Source organism: Elgaria multicarinata, chromosome 16 (genome assembly GCF_023053635.1).
Source record: "Elgaria multicarinata webbii isolate HBS135686 ecotype San Diego chromosome 16, rElgMul1.1.pri, whole genome shotgun sequence".
Lineage (NCBI taxonomy): Eukaryota > Metazoa > Chordata > Lepidosauria > Squamata > Anguidae > Elgaria > Elgaria multicarinata.
Genome location: NC_086186.1, coordinates 16,097,706 through 16,125,436, shown reverse-complemented (window position 1 = coordinate 16,125,436; position 27,731 = coordinate 16,097,706). Strand labels below are relative to the sequence as shown.

The 27,731-nt window shown below is 41.9% G+C and overlaps 1 protein-coding gene across 2 annotated transcripts in view; it reads right to left on the bottom strand.

Moving 5' to 3' along the window:
• The window catches only part of TRPM7 (transient receptor potential cation channel subfamily M member 7), an 81,382-nt gene extending 56,658 nt beyond the window's left edge, over positions 1 to 24,724 (bottom strand). For both annotated transcript variants that reach the window (XM_063142481.1, XM_063142482.1), the window contains exon 1: positions 24,644 to 24,724. In XM_063142481.1, coding sequence (XP_062998551.1) covers positions 24,644 to 24,646 — 3 coding nt within the window. In that variant the 5' untranslated portion in view covers positions 24,647 to 24,724. The remainder of the gene's footprint in view (positions 1 to 24,643) is intronic.
• Positions 24,725 to 27,731: the final 3,007 nt, after the last annotated feature.

Genomic DNA, 27,731 nt, shown 5'->3' with positions numbered 1-27,731 from the left:
CCACGAAATTAGAGAGCTAGGTAACACTACTCACACTGCATTAGGGTAGTTTATTCTAGCACAATGCAATTTAAACTAACACTTGACGTCCACTGGATAATGACCCTAATAATCGAATCATGGAATGACTGAACTGGAAGGGTCCTATATGTCCATCGAGTCCAACCCCCTGCTCAATGCAGGAATCCACATTAAAGCATGTCTGACACGTAGCTGTCCAGCTGCATTTTGAATGTCTCTAGTGTGGGAAAGCCCATGACCTTCCTAGGTAATTGGTTCCACTGTCGTACTGCTCTAACAGTCAGGAAGTTTTCCCTGATGTCCAGATGGAATCTGGCTTCCTGTAACTGGAGCCCACTATTCCGTGTCCTGCACTCTGGGATGATCGAGAAGAGATCCTAGCTTTCCTCTGTGTGACAACCTATTAATGCAGGAGACCATATTTGGGATGTTACCTTAAGGAAAACTGCATGTGCAAGTTTCCCATTGGCTGTTCAAGCTTTTAGAAATAAGTTAATTAAGAAATCCCAATTTTATTTAGAAACAAACTACTGTAACAACTTACACTTTAAAAAGAAAGAAAAAAGTATTTCAGATCAGTCATGTTTCTTTAATTCATTTAGGAATACAGAAAATAACGGAAGGCTAAGGGTAAAGTTATATATTTTCCTAAAGTTGTTTAAACATCTAGGCTCCAACAAACCCCAACAGACGTCTCACTCTTTTGCTCTCATTGCAATTTTGAAGTTACCTATTTCTATAATTACTGAGTTTTAAGCAGGACAAAGAAGCTCCAGCTAGCCAACTTATGCAGCAAGCTATATTTAAAGCTCTTTTCCAAACAGTAAGATTCAAGAAGTTGCTAAGTACTACCCAAAATATGTGTGAGTGTGAAATACTTCAGTGAGGTTTATATGAGAGACTTGAATAGAATTTGATACAAAATTTAAAACAATAAATGAATACCAAAAAAGGCTTCCCCAAAAAAGTTTTGTTCAACCTGCCCAATTATTCTTGTGGTTAGTCTGGCCAAAGAAGAAATGCTACACAAACAGCTGAAAGGACACAATGAAAGTGTGCTGTTAATCCAAAATGGATGGCATACCAAAAGAGCTTGTGAAACTCGGCATCACCCGATTACGTATGTTTTTCTTTACAAACACAGGACTTGTTCAGATAACTCTTCTCACCTGCCTTACATAAATGTAAGCAGGTTTCTGGTTTTGCAATTCCCTTTCACTGTGTGTAAAGTTCAAACAAGAAGTGTGGGATCTCTCGCTAACTTTAAATAAAAGAACCTTACATGGAAAAAAATCATAAAAATCCTGTTAACCTCAACTCCTCTGTGTAAGTCTTTATTGCTCCCATTTTATAGACAAGAATTAGAGGTTGAGAAACATATAACAAACATAAAAAATAGAACACACCACAATGAGCACATAAGGTTGGATTTTGAACTCCCATGTGCCAGAATGAAGATCATTCCTTTGTCTACTATTCTATATTGTTTTCCCTGAACAACAAGCCACAGTTCATAACTATGCTTCTTTAGTTAACTTGAATTGTTGTCTGGCACAAGAGAATAAGCTCTCATTGCATGATGAGACATTGTACCTATTGTTAATTTGACTTTCTATTTTTTCTTCCATCTGTACAAAATATTACATCTTAGAATTTATAATGAAGCCCTCTACTATAGAAACCAACTGCAATTAGTGTAAGAATTCTTGATTCCTAGAGAGTCTTCATTCTATTAATGCTGCCGGTATCTGATTACTTACCATATTCATTTGGAAGTCATTTTGCATGACTTTCAAATGAGCAAGAACAACTAACTCCTACTAAATATTTATTGTTTTGATTTGTACCCTGCCTTTCTACCAAAATATGGCACTGAAGACAGCTTACAGGCACAATTAAAACTGATTAAAACAATACAATATATTAAAATACAATAAAGTACAATTACAGTTTTTAGAAACAAAAAATATCAGCACCCAACAGACCCACTTACAGGCCAAAGCTCTTCTTGAATAAATTGTTTTTCCACTACCGGTGGAAGGACAGCAGAGAGGGAGCAAACATGGTTCAATATGTACACACATAAACTACTTGGAACCAGGCTACCGAACAGACCGTCTGCCCCTGTATATACTCAGCTGACTTTTAGGATCTACAGAGAAGGCTTTCTCAGTTGTTGCACTCATCCTCTGGAACACCCCCCATCCTCTGGAACGCCCCCTCCCCGTGAGGTTCAGCTGGCAGAAAATGTGGTATTTTGTAAATGCTGCCTGAAAATGCAGTTGTTTAAGCAGGCATTCTCTGGTTTGTTATTTATCCTAGTTAATTATGATGGTACTCCATTTTATTGTTTCTGTATTGCTTTAATTGTTTGTAGTATTTTAAGCTGTGATTTTAATAGTGTATTTTAAGCTGTGATATTAATATTGTTATATGTAAACCGCTTAGGGATTTTATTATGTTAAGAGGTGCTTAAATAAAAATAACACTACTTCTAAAAATTATGAATCACATTTAGATTCAGCACTTTAATTTTTAAAAATGAGAGAGAGAGAGAGAAAGGCGAGACAGACACAACGTCGCTACACAACATCTGCCATCAAAACTATTTATTTTATTTATTTATTTATTTCATTTCTATACCGCCCAATAGCCAAAGCTCTCTGGGCGGTTCACAAAAATTAAAACCATGAAGAGCATAATAAAACAACCAACAATTAAAAAATACAAAATACAATATAAAAAAACACGACCAGGATAAAACCACACAGCAAAAATTGAAAGAGGTTAAAATATGAGATTAAAACAGCAGAGTTTAAATTTAAGTTAAATTAGATGTTAAAATACTGAGAAAATAAAAAGGTCTTCAGCTGGCGACAGAAGGAAAACAATGTAGGTGCCAAGCGAACCTCTCTGGGGAGCTCGTTCCACAGCCGGGGTGCCACAGCAGAGAAAGCTCTCCTCCTAGTAGCCACCTGCCTCACTTCCTTTGGCAGGGGCTCATGGAGAAGGACCCCTGAGGATGACAGGTACATTTGGGAGGAGGCGTTCCTTCAAATAACCTGCCCCCAAACCATTTAGGGCTTTAAATGTCAATACCAGCACTTTGAATCGGGCCCGGACCTGGACTGGCAGCCAATGAAGTTGTAGAAGGACTGGCGTGATATGATCTCATCGGCCAGTCCCTGTTAGTAGGCGGGCTGCCCTGTTTTGTACCAGCTGAAGTTTCCGGACCGTTTTCAAAGGCAGCCCCACGTATAACGCATTGCAGTAATCCAAACGAGAGGTTATCAGAGCATGGATAACTGTAGCTAGGCTATCTCTGTCCAGATAAGGGCGTAGTTGGTATATCAGCCTGAGCTGATAAAAGGTGCTCTTTGCCACTGTACCTCAAGTGACTAGAAGTTCTGTGTTACTCTGGCTACAGAGGGAAGCATCACAAGAAGTATAAAGTCTACTCTAGGCGCAAAAGCTCTGTTTCAATGAAATGATGTAATAATATAACACCTCCAAAACAGGATTCCAAAGCCATTGAGCAAAAAAAAAAAAATTCAGAACATATTCTAGCTAGTGTTGCATATGAATTTGTTAAACTGCATGAAGCAGCACCACTCTGTCTAATCAGTCCAAAATATACATTGATGGTGCTATATAAATAATAATAATAATAATAATAATAATAATAATAATAATAATAATACATTCAAAGAGCACAAACTGTCCAGCTCAATACCTTACAGACAAAGCAATCAAGAACGCAAGCCTTCCAAAGTTGAGGAAACCTTTAACATCTATTGTATAACAAATATTTTGATGTGCATTAGATCAGCAACTCTCAAACATACATCCATAACTGCTATGCAGGCACAATGAAAAAGTAATCAGTATTTATACTCCACCATTGGTTTAAATCTAGACTTGATCAGCTGTAATTTACTTTCAAGTGAAAGAATCCCCATTGATACCACTTTTAGGCATTTTTTGCAACTTCTATGGGAACTGTAAAACCCTCCCAAACAAGTATTAGATTCTCATCTCCAAAAAGCATGTTTTGAAATCTCCTGACTTACCAAATGAACCCTGATCAGTTTAAAAGGTTGAGTCATACCTTTGGTTCCCTTCTCCTATGAATCATTTTGCCTGGCAGGGAATTAAAATTAATATGCATGTGATTAAAAAAACATGAATGTGTAAAGCAGTAGATTCTTTTTAAATATACTTTTCTTTAACTGAAATAAGTCAGCTTCGTGCAAAAATGCAGGTTGCTTACCTGTAACTGTAGTTCTTCGAGTGGTCATCTATGCATTCACACATATGGGCTTTGCGCCTGCGCAGAGACCAGACCGGAACCTACTATAGCTGAGTGGAACGTTTTTGGCGGGAACCCCTCCCCCCACGCTACCGCGCATGTCCATGGGGTTCCCGCCCTTACCTCAGTTTACAGGAGTCCGACGTTGTGCCCCCATAAACATGAGTGTAAATAAAGTAAAGTACATTCCACAATAAAACAGTGTCATTTATAAGTCTCGCACCACCAAGTGGGGATGGTGGGTGGGTTGTGTGAATGCATAGATGACCACTCGAAGAACTACAGTTACAGGTAAGCAACCTGCATTTCTTCTTCGTGGTCTCTATGCATCACACATATGGGCGAGTAGCAAGCTGACATACCTTTGGAGGTGGGTTGGTGCATCATCTGAAGATCTCCGAAAGCACTGTCCTCCCAAATGAGCAGTCCTGCCTCGCACGGGTGTCCAAACTGTAGTGCTTGACAAACGTGGATGGAGTGGACCACGTTGCGGCTCTACAGACTTCAGTCAGTGGAACACCTCTGGTGAAAGCCACCGACGTTGAAACAGCTCTGGTGGAATGAGCTGTCACAGGTTTCACTAACTCTAATTTAGAGATAGAGTAGGCCAATTCAATCGTCTCCACTATCCAGCGTGACAACCGCTGGCAAGAGACAGGGAGTCCCTTAGAAGGCTCACCATAACAAATAAACAATTGCTTTGTTTTTCTAAATGTCTCTGTCCTGTCTTTGTAAAAAGCAAGAGCCCTTCTTACATCGAGAGTGTGCAAGGAAGACTCAAGAGGTGTAGTTGGATTAGGGAAGAAGGCAGGCAAAGTAATATGCTGGGACAGATGAAAAGTAGACACTACCTTAGGTAGGAAGGCTGGATCTGTGCGTAGCACAACCTTATCCTTATGAAAGATAGTGTACGGGACATCTATCCTAAGAGCTCTAAGCTCACTTGCCCGTCTTGCCGATGTAATGGCTACTAGAAAGACAGTCTTTAAAGTAAGTAGCCTAAGGTCTGTCGACGCCATAGGCTCGAAGGGTTTGCGTGTCAGTGCTTGCAGCACAACTGACAGGCTCCATGGAGGTACAATACTTTTCACAGTTGGTATTGTGTTCTTAAGCCCTCTCAAAAATTTCTTAGTTGTTGGGTGGGTAAAGGGTGTAAACCCATCTATGCCTTGGTGAAAAGATGTAATTGCAGCTAAGTGCACTCTGATGGATGTAAGCTTAAGTCCCTGCTGAAAAAGCATCAGTAAATAATTGAGGATAAAGGCTAAGTGGCAAGATTCTGGTGTTTGATCTTGTTCTGAAGCAAAGTTCCGAAATCTCTGCAACTTTGCTGCATAAGCTTTCCTAGTGGAAGGCTTTAGCGCTGCCAATATAATGTGATCCACAGTCAAAGTTCTAGTTCCAGAGGAGGAGTGGTTGTTATCCTCCATGCAGTCATCTTGAGGGTCGACAGATCTGCGTGTCGAACCCTGCCCTGGTGTCGAGACAGTAGCTTCGGTGTCGACGGGAGCCTGATGTAATCCCCCCTCGATAGCCGAAGAGCGTGGGAGAACCACGTCTGTCGAGGCCACCACGGCGTGATCAGGATGCAATCGGAGTTGTCCATCTGGATCTTGGCTATCACTCTTGTCAAAAGTGGAAAGGGAGGAAACATGTACAGGAGATTTCCTCTCCAAGTCCTGGTGAAAGCGTCTCCTAGAGAGCGCTTTCCTTTTCCTGCCCTGCTGCAAAACTTGGCGCAGACTGCGTTGTCCTCGGTAGCGAAGACATCGACAACAGGGCGGCCCCAGTACCGAAAAAGGCTTTCCCGCACTTCGACGTCGAGCTCCCACTCGTGGTCGACATGGAAGGATCTGCTGAGAGAGTCCGCAATGACGTTTTCCTTGCCGGCTACATGGATCGCAGTCAGGTAAGTCCTTCTCTTTATGCACCAGTTCCATATCCTGAGTGCAGAACGGTTCAGGGGGTGTGATCTTGTTCCACCCTGCCTGTTGATGTATGCCACTACAGTAGTATTGTCTGTCGCGATCAAGACATTCTTGCCCTCGATCATCTGTGCAAATGCTTTTACTGCATTTTCTACTGCCAGGAGTTCGAGATGGTTGACGTGATGCTCCCTCTGTGATCGAGACCAACGACCCTGAGAGGTTAAAGAGCTGCAATGGGCTCCCCATCCTTCTAAGGATGCATCCGTCGTGATCGTTACCGAAGGCGCGTCTTGTTGGAATGGAACGCCTTCGAGAAGAGTCGACATCGAGAACCACCATCTCAGAGATGCCCTCACTTGCTTCGGTATCGAAAGGTAAGTTCGTCGAGTATTGTGTCTGAGGTCGAAAGTCCTCAAAAACCAGGCCTGCAAGATCCTCATTCTGAGTCTTGCAAATCTGATGACTGCCGTAGTAGCTGCCATCAATCCTAACAGTCTCTGAATTGTCCATGCCGAAACCTTTCGGCGGCTCTCGGTATCGATGGCTAACTGCTGCAAGGTGTTCGCCCTGGTTGACGGTAAGTATGCCCTCCCGTCTCGAGAGGATAGGGTTACCCCTATGAAGTCCAATCTCTGCTGTGGAGTCAAAATGGACTTTTCGTGGTTGACCCACAGCCCCAACGAGTCCAACAGGTTGAGGGTGGTTAATATGTCTAACTGGAGCACCTCGCTGTTGTCCGCTACGAGGAGCCAATCGTCCAGGTATGGATAAACGTAAATGCCTTTCTGCCTTAGGTGGGCGCACACCACCGCCATGACCTTCGTAAAGACCCTCGGTGCCGTGGCCAACCCAAACGGGAGAACGGTGAATTGGTACTGGGATGTGCCGATCGAAAACCGAAGGTAAGCTTGATGCGACTTCCTGATGGATATGTGGAAATACGCATCCTTCAGATCCACCACTGCGAACCAAACTCCTTTCTGTAGAAGCTGTAAAATTGAAGTAACCGTTGTCATACGGAACTTCCTCGGGGTGATGAACTTGTTCAGTTGTCTTAAGTCCATGATCGGTCGAAGACCTCCATCTTTCTTCGGGACCGTGAAGTAACGGGAGAAAAACCCCTGGTTGAGTTCCTCTGCAGGTACAGAAGAGATGGCTCCCTTCGATAGTAAGGTCTGTACCTCGAGCAGCAGAGGAGGGGATGGAATCGTTACTTTCACGCCGGAAAAAGGAGGAAGGGCATCGAACTCGATGGCATAGCCCGAGTTGATGATAGTGAGCACCCAGGAGTCTGTTGTTATTGACTCCCATAGATGGTAATGGGGTGCTAGGCGGTCCGCAAAAGGGGGTGGATCTGGGGCCGAAGAGTCAAACACGCTGCTTCTTAGAGAAGTCAGGTTGCCTCTTATCTTGTTGATATCGAGCTTGGTATGGTCTCTTCCTCTGCAACTGTTGTTGTTGCTGCCGAGGTTGAGGTTGGTACTGAGGCCGGTATTGCTGGTGTTGTTGCGTTGGCGGTCTCACCCATCTCTTTGGCCTATACTGCACAGGAGGAGCAGTGAACCCCATCTTCTTAGCCGTTGTTCTCGCTTTGTAGATGGAGTCCAGGGTTTCATCAGTGTTAGTATTAAAGAGTCCTTCGCCATCGAATGGCATACTCTCAATCCTCCACTTGGTTTCATGGGTCAAATTAGCCGATCTGAGCCACGCGTGTCTCCTCAGAGATATTGCGCCCATCATCGATTTCGAATGGCAATCCACTTGGTGTCGGGCCGTGGATAATTGCTGCCTGGCGATTGCAGAGGCCTCATTTTGAAACACTCTCGCCAGCTCCTTCTTGTCCTCCGGGAGGTGTTCACATAAGGACCCCATCTTTTCCCACAGGAAAAGCTGGTACCTCGCCATCGTCGCTTCGTATGCTGACGCTCTAATACCTAGAGAAGAAGAGGAGTAAATCCTTCTACCAGTCTGGTCCAATTTCCTCCCTTCCCTATCCACCGGTGCCGAATGTGCCTTCTGCGATTGGCCTTGGGCTGACTCAACCACGATGGAGTTAGGCTTTGGGTGCTGTACCAAAAATTTGACGCCTTCCTCCTGGATTCGATAAAGAGTCTCTAATCTTTTAGACGTAGCCTGAGTCACAGCAGGTGTCTTCCAAGACAGCTGAGCTGTTTGCTTCAATGCATGTGGAACGGGAATAGCAAGTCTTTGATTAGTGGTAGTCTGGAATACATCATAAATGGGGTCCACAACCGATTCGTCCGTTTGTTGGATATCTAATCCCAATGCCTGTGACATCCTAAGCATATGGTCAGAAAACCTGACCATATCGTCCGAAGGAGAGGAGGGGTCGTCATCGTGGACCTCATCCTCCGGCGAAGGCATCGTTGGAGTCGCAGACACCCTCGATTCCGAATCTGAAGGGTAGTCTTGCTCAGGAGAAGACAGCGTAACCACCTGCAATTGAAGTTGGTCTGTTGGTACCGTGGGAACTGCCCCGGTCGACGCCGAAGGTTGCATACATTGTCGAGGAGTAGACACCCTCGAAGCCTGATGGTCAGGTGGTGAAGGTAGTGGTAACCGGCACACTCTTGTCATAGGTGGCGGGTGCGCATAGTAACCTTCCCGGGGACTCTGTCGATCCGGAAAGTAGCGCTGGGGACGATATCGGTCCCATTCATAGTCTTCATATCTTGGCTGAGGATCGGAGTATCTAGAAGCTCCGTCCCATTCACGACGAGGTGTAAGTCTTGGAGATGGTTGTAGTGGGATTAATCCCTGCAACGTTTGAGGCCTTGTAGGCTGTTGGAAAGAAGCCGCTGACGCGGAATCTCTTAGTTCACCCTCCGAAAGGCTGAGTGGGCGTGTCGGTACCGTGGCCATCGGTACCGACTGAGATCTCGATGCCGAGGGAGGCCTCGACATCGACGCGGTCGGAGCAATGGGAGGCGTGGAATGACTCCTAACAGGCTCCGCCGCTCGAGGTGACGCTAAGGTGGATTTTTCAGCGTCCCTCTTTTTCTTCTTCTTCTTCTTCTTCTCCAGCTCCGAAGAAGGTTTAGGAGTTCTGGCTTTCTTTGAAATCTTCTTAGCCATAGAACTCGTCAAAGACCGGCCAGGCGTGAGGGGTATCTGTGCCCTATGAGCTCTGGCTTGCACCTCAGTGCCGCGGTCTGCTGGTTTGTCGATAACGGGCTTACGGATTGCCGTTTTTTCAGTAACGGACTTACCAACTGCCGTTTTTTCCATACTGGGAGCCTCAGTAGCCTTGAGAGCTTTTTCCCACAATATAGAGCGAAGTCTATCGGCTCTATGTTTCCTAGTTTGTTTTGTAAACGACATACAGTGGTGGCAGGCCTCCACAACGTGTCCTTCTCCCAAACAAACGAGACAAAGAGAGTGTCCGTCCGTCGGCGGAAGTTTCGCCCCACACCTTACACACTTCCTAAATGGGGCTTTCGTTGCCATACGGGCCTCAGGCGACCGAAGTCGCTGAGGGAAAAACTATCTACAATTTAAATTTTTTTTTTTTTTTTTTTATATATAGATAAGAAAGAAGTAAGAAGAATTAGGAAAGATTGAAGAATGAACAGGTTTAAAGAAAAGATTAAGTAAGTTAACTAGAAAAACGCTAGAGGTTCGGTTAAGCTGGTCTATGCACAACGGCGGACGACGAAGAACTGAGGTAAGGGCGGGAACCCCATGGACATGCGCGGTAGCGTGGGGGGAGGGGTTCCCGCCAAAAACGTTCCACTCAGCTATAGTAGGTTCCGGTCTGGTCTCTGCGCAGGCGCAAAGCCCATATGTGTGATGCATAGAGACCACGAAGAAGAACTGTCTGTTCATTTGCTGCAAACACAAAGCAATTCAAGTAGTTCTGTGTGTGTAAATTACCTCCTAGTTCTCATTCTATGTCATGTGTGCCAAGATAAGACTATTATCCAGCTAAACAGACACCAGTAGAAGCTTCAAATAGTTCTGCACATTTCCCAGATTACCACGATGTCATACATTTCCCAGATTATCACAGGTGGCTACTAGGAGGAGGGCTTTCTCCGCTGTGGCACCCCAGCTGTGGAATGAGCTCCCCAGAGAGGTCCGCCTGGCACCTAAACTGTACTCCTTTCGTCGCCAGCAGAAGACCTTTTTATTCACTCAGTATTTTAATACTTAATTTTAACTTAAATTTAAATTTTACTGTTCTAACTCTGTATTTTAATCTTATATCAATTTTTGCTGCGTGGTTTTATCCTGGTTGTGCTTTTTATACTGTATTTTGTATTTGTGTTTTTAAACTGTCTTCGTTTTATTATGGTTTTAATTTTTGTGAACTGCCCAGAGAGCTTCGGCTACTGGGTGGTATAAAAATGTAATAAATAAATAAAATACCCATATCTTGGCAGGTGCCCAACCTAGAAGGAACCAGGGGTGGCAAAGGTAAAAGGCATTTATTTTCCCTCTCTCTTGACAGTTTGAACTGTTGCCTGCAAAACTCTTGCCTATAATGCATTGGACTGGATGAGTGGCATCATGATTTATTACCCATTTAAACATTCTATTATTTAAATGTGTGGTTAAAGTATTAGGTGTGGATCACAGAGACCTGGGTTCAAATCCCTAACTCAGCACAGAAGAATTACAATTTATCCAACTTAAATATACTAAATAGGCTGAAACCCCTTAAGTTGGAATGCTATTGAAATTGAAGTAATTAAAAATAAGAATTCAGCCACCCACTGAAGTATTATCAGAGCTTTGCAGGATGCTGTTTCAACAAAAGGGCTTGATAAAGACAGATGAATAAAGATAAAAGAGTTAAAGACAAAGCAAGAATTTCAAAAAATAGAGGCAATACACTCATCTCTTAAGTTATCAGGTAAATTCATGGACAACACTATCAGCTACCTTAGATAATAAGAACCTCCACATTCAGAGGAAGCATGACTCTGAAATCCAGTTGCTGGAAAGAGGGCAACAGCTATAGAGAAACATTTCTTACATGTCTTGTTTGTGGGCTTCGCAGAAGTATCTAGCCGCTGACCACATTTTGGCAATCGCGGGGATAAAAGAACCCATTGAGGGCTCTTCTCCCATTTGTGCAACTGCTATTTGCATAATTACCCACGCCACAGCACAGGTTGCCGTGTCTGAACGCCATGGCAAGGCGGGCTTCTCACTCATCCCACAACCTCTACTGCAAGCCATGGGCTGTGCCGTGGGTAAGAAGCCACCCCCACCACACCAGATTCAGACAATACAGCAACCTGCACTGCATCATGAATAATTATGCAAACTGTGGTCGCGAGCGCAATGCACATGCAGGCATAGGGAGAACCCATGATGGGTTCTTTCACCCCGTGATTGTCTGAACTGCGTGAAACAGAATGTTGGACTACATGGATCTTCATTCTGATCCAGCAGGGCCCTCTTAGTCCCACCGAAAGGAGGCAATTTTTAAGTATGGTCTTAGCTTAGTGAGTCTGCACTTAATAACATCAAATCGTCAGGGAACAGACAAATTAGAGAAGCATGAAAGCTTTGTTGGAAGCTGTGTGTGTATTGGGAAAAATTTCAATACGAAAATGAGTGGGGGGAATCATTTACAAAACTGATGTTGAATACTAGGAACACTAGCAACATTTGAAAGAGAGGTATGGAGATGCCATTTACAAATGAACTTATGTTTGGATATTTGGTCTGCCTTCACAGAAGTTTATATATAATTTACTCCTTTCAACCTTTTTTCTTTTTTCATTTAGAATGCTGTGATATTTGAAACTGAGGCTTTTGAAGTATGTAGTTGCACTTTTTTGTTGTTTTATTTTGTTAAAACTTATGTGTGTTTTTTAAAAAACCAGATGCTTTCTGAAAATATGAAAGGAAAGAGCATACCAATCTAGAGAATTATAATAGTCAAATATGAGATGATCACAGTTAGGACAAGAGTTTGGCAGTATTTGCTGAGAGGAAATACATGCTATTACACAAGGGGCTGATTGCACAAGACTATCTGCGAACGCAAAGTCATAACCAAATTAAAGGGATATTATGCAATTGCTTGATCAGAGCAGGAGTTTACATGTTTAGAGAACGCTGATTACTGGGTGATCTACAAATGTAAGAAATAAAATAAACCTTAAATATACAATAATGAATTAGGAAGATACACAGACTAAACTGGAAAGTAGATTGTCTATTCAATATAGGCCCAGGCAGAGGGATAGTACCAATGCTGTGATAGTACCAGGCCTGTCTGAGGGAATTCTCTCTCATCCTGAAACTTGTGGGTCACAGGTAACTGACAAAAGGGAAGGGCTAGGTAAACCAAGTATAAACCAAGCCCTATTCTGAACTATTTCACTACCACCGTCCGCTTATTTTAAAGCCAGGAAGAGCAGCACATACAAATTTTATAAAGCTATTTAATCGTGCAGGACCAGCAGTACTGTAAGGCTTAGAAGTCTTGTCCTTAGAAACTCCAGACAAAAATCAGGACAACATAAACCAAATGATTTTATTACCACTGCAGAAATACAGGCAAAGAATTAAGATGCAAGCTAAATTAAACAGTTTAGCATCACTCACAAAATCACTTGTTAAATCCCAGGTGTAGAACGTGGATTACTTAGTAGGAAAGTGTGCCAATCAGCTTCAAATAGGACTCAGCACTTCCCAGCAGAAGCCAGCTGACTTGCACAATTGCAACTGGTCAATCACAAATCAGCCCAATCAACCCCCTTTTTTAAAAAAAGCAAAAAAAAAAAAAGACAATGAATGCAAGATGCTTGTTAGGTGAAATTTCCATCCAATCCCATGTGAGAATTGTTATGTACATTTAAAAATATGCAAGTCCCAAAACTAATTTCCTTAGGGAACTTATGTACAGGTAACAAGGATTTACATATCTAACAAGAGAGAAAGAAGGAGGTCTCCCTGGCAGGCAGCTAAGCTGTCAGTAACTTAACATCAAAATGGGGCTCTGAAGTTGATGAGCCATCAAGGCAGACAGGGAAGTTGATTTTCTAGAAAGCTTAGCACTCAACTTGCAAGCACACACACCTTAAAGGGGGAAAGCTTTGTTTAAAGAAGTGGTGTCAACTGGATTGTGAATTTACACACTTTCTACAGCTAGCTGGTTTTCCTTGTTACCTTGTCTGAATAGACAGGTCAGACTATGCTGGACTAATGTTCTGTGAAGATATACAGGTAGGAATACATCATACACATCTTTCATCTGTCTTTGGGTGTACATGCATGGAAACTATTCCTCCACATTAATTGCCAAACCAGAAATGCAAAACTAGTAAAAAAGAGAGTACAATCTAGTGCATGAGAACCCAGTGCTAACATTTAAACATTGGTTATCTGATTAGCAGACTTTTTTGGACATAGCAGATCCAGCAGCAATTTGTGGATTAATTTACCACATGAGAGGCACTTCTAGTTTCCAGCAACAACTTAAAAATGAGGCATTTTTACTTTGTTTCTGTGATGTCCAAACCAAGGCACTTGGGATTGTTCGTGGGTTAAACAAATCCACAGTTTGTTTTTATGTCAATTTGGGATTGCTTAACTAACAAACAACCCCAGGTTCCAGGGTACAGACATCACGGAAACAACCTACAAATGCAGCATCTGTAGGTTGTTGCTGGAAAGTGGAAGCGGCTCAAACACAGTGCACATTCCCATAATTTGTGGGTTAATTAATCCAAGAATTGCTGCCAAATGTTGCTATTACATCCGAACAGGGTCATGGTCTATGCTGGCTCCACTTTGCCTCTATCTGCAAATAGGCAAGATATGGCTCAGTGAGCATTGGCTTCTGTAGATACAACGCTAACATCTTGCAACCACAGTCAAGAGATCAGGAGGGTATTGTGGTTCTCTCCTCACCCATGAAAATTTTCCCCTTCCCTGATTAACATTAACTATACAATGTTACTTGTACTGGCACTAACTATGGTTAGCTTTTTCAACAAGATGTATAACCAGGATTAGAAGCTTGTTTGCAAACCCTTGCAAAAGCTAATCATAGTTGGCGATGCAAATATAATGCTTTACTATAGTTTAACACCAACCACAGAAGAGAAGAGCCACAGCACATGCACAAACTCCTAATCAGAGTGATATTGTTAGTGTTATGCCTGCACAAGGCCTATATGTTCTATGGCTGAGCATAAGTGAACTCAGAAAAAGTCCACTGTAGATGTATCATGTTAACAATTCCAAAGACAGAAGACAGTGTGAAAGAAACAATCAGTGGGTGTCAGAGAGAGAGAGAGATCTACCTATCTATAAAACATAATATTTTCACCACCATTAGGATATCTTAGCCTCCCTCATATATCTTCTAAATTACCATGGAATCCGATGTTATTACAGTTACCTCCATTCATCATGAAGAAAGGATGGAATGAACAAGATCAGAGAGATCACCATATTCAGAATAACACTTCATGACAGCTCTTCCATACACATCCCTTTAGAATTTACACACATACTAGCAAAATGCATTATGCCTTAAGGGAGAACAACAAGTGGGAACCCACAAAGATAAGAAAAACAAGAAACACATTCATTTTCGCAAAAGCTAACATATGAGAAAGAAAGTTAGAAACTGCTATCATGGAGCACCTTTAAGTTAAATCTAATCACACAGAGCACTAATACCAGAGAATTAGCCAGTGATTCTGGCTAACCAGCCCCACAAGAACTCTGTTGTAAATTTCTCCCTGTACGTGACTGCAATTGCAGAGGGAAAGGGCAACAAATTCTGTTTAAGAAAACACAAGGTATTCAAGACTAACACAATTTTCATGAGTCACTACAGGGGTGGGAAATCTCCAATGTTGTTGGACTCCAACTCCCATTAGCATGGCCAATGTTCAGGGATTATGGGAAGTAGTAGTCCCACAACATCTGCAGAACTACAGGTTTCCCACCCCTGAATTACTATAAAGCACAAGGTGCTTGTAAGAAAAGTATTTATGATCTTCTCACAGAATGGACTCTAACATCCGACATTGCGTGAAAAATTACCCTGGGATATCATATTTTTACTGAGTGTAAAAGGCTTTGCAGGAACTGTTCAGGTGGAATTCTCTGCGTATAACTTTACCTACTGCGGGTGTGGTGTTGAATGAATTACTGGAACATGTTGAATATGTTTTGAGAAACAGTAGAATGAACTTGTTAACCTAGCTTAAAGAGAGAGGAAGAGATCATTAGAACTCATTTCCTTTTGATGGTAGGTTCAAGGAGAATTAACAATACTAGATAGTAACAATTTTTACATATTTAAAGTAGTTTGCTGCCCATTTTATCAATGTAAAAATTGTTACAGTTGAAGCAGCCTACTATGGCAGACACTTTTGCCTCAATGGGCCAGTTCACACAATCAAAATAAGCCATCATGGCTTGTTGCAAGCTGCGGTGTATGCCAGGTGCAATTTGCACAATCACTGCCTGGCCGCAGCTTAACCCAGGCAGCATGGTTTGTTGTAGGGTTAGCCAACCCTCAAATAACCCTACAACAGCCCATGAGAGTTGTTTAAACCTCCAACAAGCCATGCTGCCCGGGTTCAGACATGATAAGCTGTGGCTGGACGGTGATCATGCAAATCTCATCCACCTTGTGACGGAACACACCCCAGCTCACAACAAGTCACAGTGCCTTGTTTTGATTGGGTGAACCATGTCAGGGAGTGTACGAAACAAGTACTTTGAGCTTCCCATAGTGCAAAACTAAAAGAAATACAGACTGAAATCAGATCAAAGAAGAAAGGGGGGAGCTTAGCTTTATAACACATGTTTACAGAAAATAAGAAAGCTAGACACCTATGAAAAATAAACTAGGGAACTACATTACATGCCCCCAACACTGTAATGTACAAGTATGGGGAAGGAGGGAGAAGACATACAACACAGAGGTGCTCAGCAATTGTAAAGGAAGGATGATATTAGTTTCCAGCCACGGCACTTATAAAAATTTGTGCTTGGGCAAGTTCTTCTTCTTATCCATGTACATGAAGGGTTTTACTTATTAAAGCTTTTAAACATTTTCTGCACATTTGAATCTGCTCACAGTGATTCTAAGGTTGCTTGTTTATTGCAGTTATGCCCTTAGTAAACATGCTGAAGAGATATAGCTCAATTGTTATAGCTTCGTCCAAGTAAATGGTATGTCTATGTCAAAAAGATAAAGGACTTCAGAACCCCCTCCTGAGATTTGTCTTCAGTGTAAAAGTGCAGACATAAAAATGCAGACATTAAAGTGCAGACATTTAAGACATTAATGAAAATATTCAAATGTAATACCTCATTTAGTTTCCCTTGTGTAGAAAGATAGAACAGCATTCTTAAATTGTAATTGCATAAGCTATAACTTTTAAACAAATGTCCAACTCTCTGCTCAGTTGTAAGAATATAACATAAGATCTTGTCCAGCATTCCGTACACACAATGGCCAACCTAGCTGCCTGTGAGAAACCCAAAATAGGACATGAGCACAATAGAACCCTTACACTCAGATTCCCCAGCAATTGCTTAAAAAAAAGTTGCTCAAAATGGAGACTAACATTTAATCTGAAAGTCAAGAAGCAATCATGGAAAAAAACGTAACAAGTCATTTTCACTGGTAATTGTCATTATTATATCTCTATAATAGGAAAAGGCATTAGTTTCATGAAGCAATAATAATAATACACAAAGTACACTATGGCCAAAGTAGTTAAAAGTGAATTAAAGTTTTCCTAAGAAGCGTATATATGGTTTGGTAGATCAGGTACAGACAGCAAGCATGATCTAATAGAACATCAGATATGGAACAGGAAATAAGTTTTAATCTATGTTAAATCAAACCCACCCAAGGGTGACTGCAAGCATATCACCATTTCAATGCCCCTCTGTTGGGAAAGGGGAATAATATTGCCCTAACAACAGAACTTGGAAGGACAAGTTTGTAAAACACTCTGCACTTAATGATAGGTGGAAATTACTACCACTTTCTCTAAACTCTCAATGTCATTACGAAAACCACCAATTTTACATAAACAAGACTAGCAAAATATTTAAGCATTCTTTCCTCCTGCCATTGCCTGCAACTGTTTTGAAAGGAGCTTTTGTTGACATTTAGCTTCTCCCTAATGAAAAGCAGGTAACTATATTGGTCTATCAGAACAAAATTCAAAGGGACATGAAAATTCCACCTTTGTTATCACTGAAATTCACAGTGCCGAATGTTAATGTTCAAACTGCACAAAACTCTTCCTCAAGCTAGATCTAATTGTCCTAATAAGACTTTTCTTTAAACACTGTCCCTAACAATGTTACAGAAATAGAAAAACAGATCACAGCTATTTGCCAAGTATACCAACTTGTAAACAAGTAGCAAAAAAGTGTGGCTTCAGTCCAATTCTCCTCTTGCACTGCATCAAGTTAAACACTTGTAATCACACAAAGGAAATATGCATGCTTGTAGAGTAAGAATGTAAGAGGTACCATGCTGGATCAGACCAAGGTCCATCTAGTCCAGCATTCTGTTCACACAATGGCCAACCAGCTTTCTGATTGTCTTGGACTGCTTAATATGGGTTTTGCAGTTCCCTGAACTGAAGGCTATTCAGTGCATGTAGAGAACACTGCAATCAATCATGCATTACATGCCTAATAGAGCTGTAGGTCTTCCAAGGCAAATTGCAGTCATCAAGTCTGCTGATGCCTTTTAATACAAACATGAAGAAATTAGCAATAACTAGTACCAATATCAGTAACTGCCCTAAGGAATACAGTTTTGTTAACTCTTTAGTTGATAGTTTTAAGAATTTGCCCTTTTTCCCCCAAACTTATTTACATAACATGAAAGAAACATAAGGTGACCGATTGCCACGTCAAAGAACAAGTTGAATGCAGTACATCTGATGTAAACCACAAGAGCTGAAATGAATGAGTTACAACTGCCTACTGCATAAAGGGTTACAAACAGGTTGTCCTTTATCAAACTATTACAGCAGCAATTATCTACATGAAGCACAAAGGGGACATATTTAAAAATATTTCCATTAGAAAACAGTGGAAAAAACTATTACAAGTGACAGTTTTCTTAAGAGTTTAACTGTCACTTGTAATAGATTTTTTCACTGTTTTCTAATGAGTGTTGGAAATATTTTTAAATATTTAAACTTACAATTGTTTTGAGCCTCTATACAACTGATACCTCAAGCATAATTCTGTAGATGCAAGAACATACAACTCTGATAATTGAATAGTTGTATGTCTGACTTTGAGAGATAGCTAACAGAATGAAAGTTACTGCTTTGATTTAATGTCAGCAGGGGAATATATTTCAGCAGGGGAATATATACTGCTCAAGAGCTCTGGCTATTGGGCGGTATAGAAATGTAATAAATAAATAAATAAATTTTACTGTAATTAAATTTTTAAAGAAACAAGTCCAAGAAATTAAGCTGTTATAGAAATATTTTTATTCTGAATTTCTTACTATTCACAAATACTTTGCAAATAACTAGTGTGTTGAAAAAAATTAACTACTGCAACACAACAATCTGTTAACATTGAAATATCATTACAAATTTTTGTATTATACTAGTCTATAAAACTTTCAGCACACTAGGCATTTGCAATGTTTTACTGCTAAAATATCAAGTAAAACTTGTAAACTCCAGTACCAAGCTCAATTAACATATCACTCCAAACATCTTAAAGAGAAATAGTTCCTCCGTCTAGTTTTTCCTGAGCCCTTAAGTACACTGGCAATAGGAAGACATTAATTAATATTTACATAGCTTAAGGGTATGTTTTGTAAAAAAAAAAAAAAGTCATGACATGCATATAAATTCACCTAAACAGAATGGAAGCAAAAGATTTAAAATATCCATCCTTTTCAAAATGCTTCTTACATAGTTTCACAGGTTGATTTAAGGTAACTAGTCATTTGAATTAAAGCGGGTAGTAACTTGCAACTCCTGTTTACATAATCACTTACCCTGGAATAACAACTTCTAAATTCATTGCATTGTTCAGTGTTGCAATCCAAACCATGGTTACTTGGGAGTAAATCCTACTAAATTCAGTCCTTTTTGAAAATGAAGATCAGAGTAAAAAGGAGTTTGAAGAGAAACAATGACCCCTGGTAAAACCAAGGGCTCTTCATCTCATTTCTGTTTCATCCCCAGGATTAGTAATCATGAGAGCAATAGCAGGGTTGTTTTCTCTAGTGGGTGGAGTAAGCACAATGGCCTAGATACGACCTGACAGAAAGGGTGTGTGGCTGAAATATCCTTTTTTCCTGACAAACCTAAAACAGCACAGCCACCTCTGAACTTTAATCCTGTACACAAGCCCTTGGCAAGTATAAAAGAGGAATGAAATTAACAAATGGTGAAACCTCCAAAATGACTTTCAAGTTCAACTGAGAATAGGTATTTCTAAAATACTGCTAGTCATTAACTGTTGCAATATTTTGCTTAAATCACAAAGTATTGTATCTAAAACCATCAGAAGCATCATTTGAAAAACAAGCAATGTAAGCTTGGAGCTCAAGACATACATTCCTGGTAGACTCAAGACTTACATTCCTAGTACAGCATTCAAAAGCAAAATTAAGGGAGACGTGGAAGTGTCCATTTTTAAAAAGCTGTGAGGCTTCTGTCCTGTGGAGCTGAATTTATTTTAAAAATCTCCACTATTGTCTCTAGTGTATCAACTTTAGGGGAGGGGGATGTGTGTAACTTGTGAAGTTAAGGACTATTTTCCTCTATAACTCAAGTGAGGAACATGTGGCCCTCCAGATGTTGTTGGACTGGAACTTCCATGAGCCTTAGCTCGCACATCCAATGGCAAGGAATGACGGAGGCTGAATTCCAACAACTTCTGGAGGGTTGCACATTCCCCATCCCTGCTCTGTAGGATCTGTTCTTTGGTCACATGGAAATGTTTGCTTATGGGGATGCTATGAGGCTGTGGATACTGTGCCTGGAGATGGGTTTCAGAAGGAGGAAACAGTACTGTAAGATTCTAAAATCATGGCAAATTTCACCTATACATTTTTATGAACCAGCAAGAACTGCCAGGTGCTATAGAGCTGTTAGCATTGCACAGTTTGTGGGGTTGCTGTATATCTGCAAGAAATCCCATTTTGAGGTGTTATGGAATTATACGCTTGTTGTTGGAGTCTGGGACAATCCAAGAGTGCCTATGAGATCTGAGGAAGTGCCTGTTTTGAAATGTCCATCATACGTGCCAGGAAAAAGGGGAGACAAAAAATCATTACCACCCACAACTTCGACACTAACCTGCTCCAACTGGTCATATGAGCAGATATATGAAAGGGGACTCTATTGAAGTGGCAAATGCCTTTGATAAGTCCCTGTATATCAACTGGCATGGCAAATAGGAATGCTCGGAATTGTATTCTGAAACATCTGCAGGGCACCAAGTTGCAGAAGACTGCTCTATGTAGTGGGGTTCTGTGTGGATATTGTTGCCAAGCTGCTGGCCACAACACAGATGACCTTCTCGATATTTGGCAGAATATGATGTATTCAATTTCAATAAACTAGAACAGAGAAACTCAAGGCTTGAAAACGTTATAGGACAATTTAGCAAGCTATCTTTCCATGAAGGCAGCAATATAGTCATGTACTCAGGTCCATATTTAGCAACACCACTCAACCAGGAAACACTTCATTAAGAGCTCTATAGTCAGGTTGGGTACAACACTCAGGGAAATAGGTATGCAAGCACTTCCCAGGAACAGTGTGATTTCCCATCCAGGTGTGATATAATCATTGGCAGGTAATTTCCAAGTCTTGAGTGCTGCAACTCTGGAGTACAGCAACCTGTCCCATCTAAAGTTAGACCTTTCAGGACCCTTGATGGCTTTAGTGATGAGTCATCCCAACCTTGTTGCCTGATTCTCTAAAACCAATACTAACTCAGCCCAAGAGTCTTCTCTGCTTCATCCGAGCTTCATCAGACCCCTCTATCACAGCACAGATTCTGACTAATAGGTCCCCAAACTACCTGAAGTAGTGACCTGTATGCAGGTTCTTTCATGAATTCCTTCTTTCACTGAAACCACATGAATTTCCCCGCATCCCAGCATCATCTCCAGGAAGGATTTAATGAGACCCCAGGAAAGGTTTCTTTCAAGCCCTCTCTTATTTTCTGGAGGTCATTCCACTACAAATTGTAGCTTCCACTCCTGTACCCACTTACCTATCATGTGCTTATGTGAGTGTGTAGCAATTTGGTCTATTTTTAAACCAGTTTTTGTTCGAAAGCCCAGTAACTTAGTGCAGCCTTGCCCAGGTTGTCCAGTGGGAAGGATAACAGCCAGGCTTCCTTTTGGGCTCTTCCTGTTTCCTCTTCAGCCTCATTTGCAATCATGCTAAAATCTCCAGAGATGTTGGCTTGATATACAATGTGTTTTGAAGCTCCCTTCACAATAAACAGGTAAAAGAGGAAACAAGGAGATTGTACAGCCCTCAAAGCGCTGGAAATTAGGTGCTTGCATTAGATATAGGTAAGCCCTGTCCTACTCTCCCCTTTCATCACTGTGACTGTGTGCAAGGACTAGCCTTGACACACTACCTGACACTAAAGACAAGCAAACGTGAGTACTTTTTTCCTCCCTGTTCATGCCATCACATCCCCGAACCTCTCACTCCCAGCAATGTTAGCTTAGACCCAACCTCCGCAATTCCCTCAGAGCCATAGTCCAGCCCAGTTCAGCCCAGATGCTCCATGAATGCTGATGGCCTAGACTTCCTTGCACTACAGCCTTCAGTTTAGCTGCCAAAGACATTTTAGCTCATTTCAATCCCACTGGAGATGTTTACATTCATGTTCACCCTTTGCTACAATTGCTTAATCTCTCTAGATTTGTTTGCAATTCATGAATTGAGTCCATTTCAGAGTTTATATAGTTCCTTATTGCCAACCAGCTAATTCTCAAGAGTAACTACTGTATATATGTTTTTATTGTTGTGTCTTCAATAAAATTCCTGTTTTTGAAGGAAACTGTGTGTGTGCATCTGCCAAGGCACACTACAACCAAAGTTCTAGAGTCCTTCTATAAATGGGTGCATGTTTGTATACATGTCCAGAAATAACATTTGGTAACAGTTTGAGAATTCGTAGGCAGATTATAAGAGCATCCCTCCCCTCACTGCCTTTCAATAACACAGGATGCTATTGGTGTTCGGAAAAATGTGGAAGGGATGGTAGAGACTAATCAAAGAGGTGTCTCTTCTATAGATCTGTCTCCGATAGAGACAAGAGAATATCTATGGGCAGCTGTGAATAGTTATTTGTCATTCTTTCCCACCCACCATTCTGGTCCTTTAAACTGTTCACTAGAGATATCAAATAATGTTCCATACAAGCAGGAAAAGCATCCTCTCCTCTAACTTATGAGATAGTTAAGAAATCCTGCTCTCCTGTCCAATCTCCTCCTTCCCCCCCCCCACCCCAATTGTTGAACTGCCTTACAGGGCTAGAGGTATCTGAATAGGTAAGTTTTGAGATTGACAGTCATAGTAATGGTGGAGAAGGGAGGAGCATATTGCTTTATGAAGTTTTGTGACAGCAAGAATGGGAAATCTGGGCTAGGGTGAGGAACCAATAGCCCACAGACTGGATTCACCCTGTTGCTTAATTTAATCTGGTTGACAGCCAGATTGAACCACACTTTCAGAGCTCTCTTCAGGCAGGAGGCTGTCCAGTGCTTGGCAAGGTGGGATAACTTTGAAAGCACTGTCAGTCAGACCAATCCACCTTTGAAAGCATGGACCGGGGCTAATTTGGAAAGCATGAATCAAGCTAGCTGTCAGCAGGCCCAATCCACACCTTCAAATCTCTTCTCATTAAAGACGCAGATCATCTGACGTGATCCATGCTTTCAAAGGCATCCTTCCTCGTGTGTGGCTCACAGTTTTGTGTGTGTGTTGTGGGTCAATGGCCCTTGATAGAAAAAAAGAGTTACCACTCTTGATGTATGAGGATTACATGAAAGCTTGCGTGCCCTTCTATTCCTAAGACACCACAGTTTGTGGTGGGAGTAGGAGAGAAACTTATAAATGTAAGGAAGGCCCTGCCAAATCAGTCTGGACATAATCCCACACAGTTGCCTCCAAGAAGCTCACAAGCAGGACATGAAGGAAACAAGCCTTCCCCTGGACACTCAAGCAACTGTGGCATTCCACCAAGGCCTAAAAGGCACTGACAGACGGATAGATCCTATGCACTATGACTGACAGCAATGACAGAGGGCTCTCTCCCATCCTATCTTCATCTTAGTTACTGTTTTTATAAGCTATGTGTGTGTGTATAATTAGGCTACACTTGAGGGGAGACAGGGGGTGGGGCATGTGAATTTAATTAGAAGCCCCCCTACTAACCCCCTTTAACACAATGTCACTCTGTGGATGCCGAAAGGTTTCTTTAGAACAGCTTTCCCCAACCTGATGCCCTCCTGATAATTTTGGACTACAACTTCCAGGATTCCACACTATTGGCCATCTAGCTGGAGCTGATGGGAATTGAAGTCTGAAACATCTGAAGAGCACCAAGTTGGGGAAGGCTGCTTTAAAATGTAAGCTCCTTGCGGGCAGGGACCTGTCCTTCTCCCCACACTCATACTCCCTAGCCCCACCTTTTATTACTCTGAAAAGCGCAAGGATCACCACCACTACACAAACAATAAACACATTAATACAGGAAAGTGTCTTGTGGTACCTTAGGGAGCAATCCTATGCATGCTCAGACAGAAAAAAAGTCCTGCAACTCCCAGCAATAAAAGCAAAGAGTCTTGCAGCACCTTAGGGAACAACCCCATGCAAGTTTAGACTGAAAAAAAAAGTCCTACAACTCCCAGAGTGCCCAAGCTAGCAATGCTGGTTAGAGCATGCTGGGAGCTGTAGGACTTTTTTCTCTGTCTAAACATGCATAGGACTGCGCCCTTATTCTGGCATAAAGAGAAGTCTTTAAGGTGCCACAAGTCTCTTCGTATAGTTTTGGCCGCAATGGACTACCACGGCTGCCCTCCGGAATATATTGATGCATGCAAACTGCCTACTTTCTAAGAGCAAGGTTCAGGGGCTCACGCCCGAGCGGGAATCTTTGCTGAGGGTTGCTTGCGTGTGGCAACTCCACCGAGCTGCGACCACACTTCGCCTGGGCATCTCTGAGGGCTCTTTCTGGCTACAGGCGAGGAGCAGAAGCTCCAGCCAAGAAGACCGGTTCCGGGGCTAAGCCCGAGCTCCAGCTGTAAACCACGCCGAAGATGCGACTGCCTCCGCCGCCCCTTCTCCTCGTCAGGGGACACCCCCCCCTTCCCAGCCCCCGGTCCCCTGGCGCGCCTCACCATTCTCCTCAGGGGCGGGCAGCGGGGTCTCGGCGCCGGCGGCTCTGGCTCTCCTCACGCCGGGCGATGGCGGCGGCGGCGGCGGCTCCTGCTCGTGGTTCGGCTTCGGCGGTGGCGGGGCCTGTCTCCATCTATCGGGGCTGAGCTCGGCAGCTGCGCGGGGCCGGGCGGGAAAAAGAACGGGCCGGCCGAGAGGAGCAGGAGGAGGAGCAGCGACGACGACGACGACGCCTGAGGGGAGCTCCTGAGGGGGCGGCCGAAGCAGCGGGAGAGGTCCGAGGTAGGCTCCGGCTGGGGCTCCAGAGCTAGCGGCGGGGCTGGGACTGCTTGAGGCGGCGGAGGTGGTAGCAGCGGCAGCAGCAGGAGCGGCCTGGCGGCTCCTTCTCATAATTGTGCGACTGGCCCGGCTTGAGCGCAGCGGCGTTGCCGCGTCAGCTCGCACCGCCCCGCCCGGCAGCTCTCCCGCCTTCCTTTCCCCTCGCTGCTGGGCGAGCGAGCCGCGGGCGTCGGACGATGCTGCTGCTGCTGCTATTATTATTATTATTATTATTATTATTATTATTATTATTATTATTATTAATAATAATAATAATAATAATAATAATAATAATAATATAATAATAATAATAATCATCATCATCTTCCCCCCTTTTATTTTGAATCTAACAAAACAGAAAACAAATCGTGACAAATTTATTTTTATTTATTTATTTATTTATTACATTTTTATACCGCCCAATAGCCGAAGCTCTCTGGGCGGTTCACAAAAATTAAAATCATCATAAAACAACCAACAAGTTAAAAATACAAATACAAAATACAATATAAAAAGCACAACCAGGATAAAACCACGCAGCAAAATTGATATAAGGTTAAAATACAGAGTTAAAACAGTATAATTTAAATTTAAGTTAAAATTAAGTGTTAAAATACTGAGTGAATAAAAAGGTCTTAGGCTGCAATCAAATGAAAATTTTAAAAAAATTCCATGCATAGAAATATCAGTATTCCATCAAGTACAACATTCTTAAAAAGAAAGAAGGGGGGTGGGGGAGATTATGCATCGGTTTCAAGAAAAGCAGACCCTTTTTTAAAAAAATCCATATATTTATCCACTCGTCTTTATACCACCCGTTAAAATGTTGATAGCTGAGGGGAGCTTTGGTAGCTCCCCAAAAAAGGGGAGAGCTTTTTCTTCAAATGATTAGCACTGTCATAAAAATTAAAGAAAAATACTGCCTCTGAGAGAGAGATTTTTCTCTCCGGCTTTGTTTGTAAGCTAGCAATAACAACGTAAACAACAGCATGCCTAGGTCTTCTGTTGTGAGGATTTTGTTGGTTTTTATGACCATGGTGGTTAAGCATTTTGAGCTAAACACTATGGCTTAGCGTGTGGTGTGAACCATGGTTTAGTGTGTCATGTGAACCATTTCTACATAACCATGGTTTAGACACATTCACTAATCGTTTGATGCAAATCGTTAGTTCAATGCCTAACCATGGCTTAGAGTGTTGTCTGTACAGGCACTATATAGCTTTAAATTATGGGTTTTATATGGTTCTTAATTGGATTTATTTTATACTTGTACATTGTGTTTGTTTGCTTTGTTAACCCACCTTGCCAGTGTTGTGAAAATGTGCTTTCAAAATATTGAAAATACATTTTTAAAAAAGTAGATACAAATAAAATAAAATGCAATAAAAACACAGTAAGAACATTTGTTGGTAAAAAAAGGAAAGCTTCCAACAGAAAAGGAGGATGCAAATATTTTAAATAGGTATCAGGAAATGGCCTTGTAAATAATGTTACAACAACTCCTTATGATAGGTCAGAATTATTATACCCATTGTGCAGATGGAGGGAATGAGGTGGAGTGTAGGTTGGTACAGCTACCTACGGCATTCACAGCATAGTCAAGAATCAAACCAAGGATTTTCTGGTTCTACCTCAGTCTCATCTAGGATGATTCACAAGTTATATTACCAACAAAGACCTAGGGGGGATCTACACTACTGCTTTTAAAGCGCTTTAAAACACTTTGAAAACGTTTTGAAACCTGTATATGCAGTGTGTCCTGGGCCCCAACAGTTGTCAAAACTGTTATAAAGCGCTTTAAAGCAGTAGTGTAGATCCCCCCTAGATTACAATTCTATTCAAGTTCCATTGAACTGAGCGGGACTAAATTTAGAGTAGACATACATACTGTTAGACTAATTTTGGAGCGCGTTGTTCCTATATGTAGTAGGGCTACAACCGGATTAAAGAATTTCAGTTAAAGCATTGATTAAAACTCCATGTGGATGAAAACAATATTTCTGATGCACAAAGCATATTTTCTTTGTTTTCAGGTGATATACACGTGTCATAGACATCATAGATGAGGCATTATTTGCGTTGGAGAGAAGAAAGAATGCCTCTTCTAAGACGATGCTTGTTATCTGCAGCTTTTACAAACACTTGTATTAAAAAGGTGTTGTTTTTTTAAACTGCTGCCTGATTAATTAGGGTATTTGTTTTACCTGATTAAAAGTTTCTTTTTAGCATCTTAAAAACAATTAAATGCTGCAGTCCTAGTAGTTAATAACTCAAAAACATATTCCAAAAAGTATACACTTTTAAGTATACATCAGTATGTATTCATTGAGTTAAGCAAATCGAGATGTACCTGTGTGTGAGTGGCAAATGGGGGTATAGAATTGTGACCTTAGGCTGCAATCATATACACATTTACTTGAGAGTAAGCCCCATTGAATTCATTGGGCCTGTTCATATGTCACGACAGCCCAACGTGGCTTAATTTACCCACAGGGACTTGCCATGTCATGCTGGCACTGGCTTGCCATGGCTAGTGTTGTATGGACCTAGGTGGCAGGGGTTTGAGGATTAACCCCAAATAACCGTAAAAACAAGCCGTGCAAAAATGGCACCTATGGGAGACCAGTACTATGCAACAAGCCCTGTGGGTAAAGGCTGTTGTGGCGCATGAACCAGGTCACTGGAGCTTCTGAGTAGATGTGTATAGGATTGCACTGTAAAAGCTGGAAACCTGAAGGTTAGGGAGGGAATACAATACGATATTAAACTTTT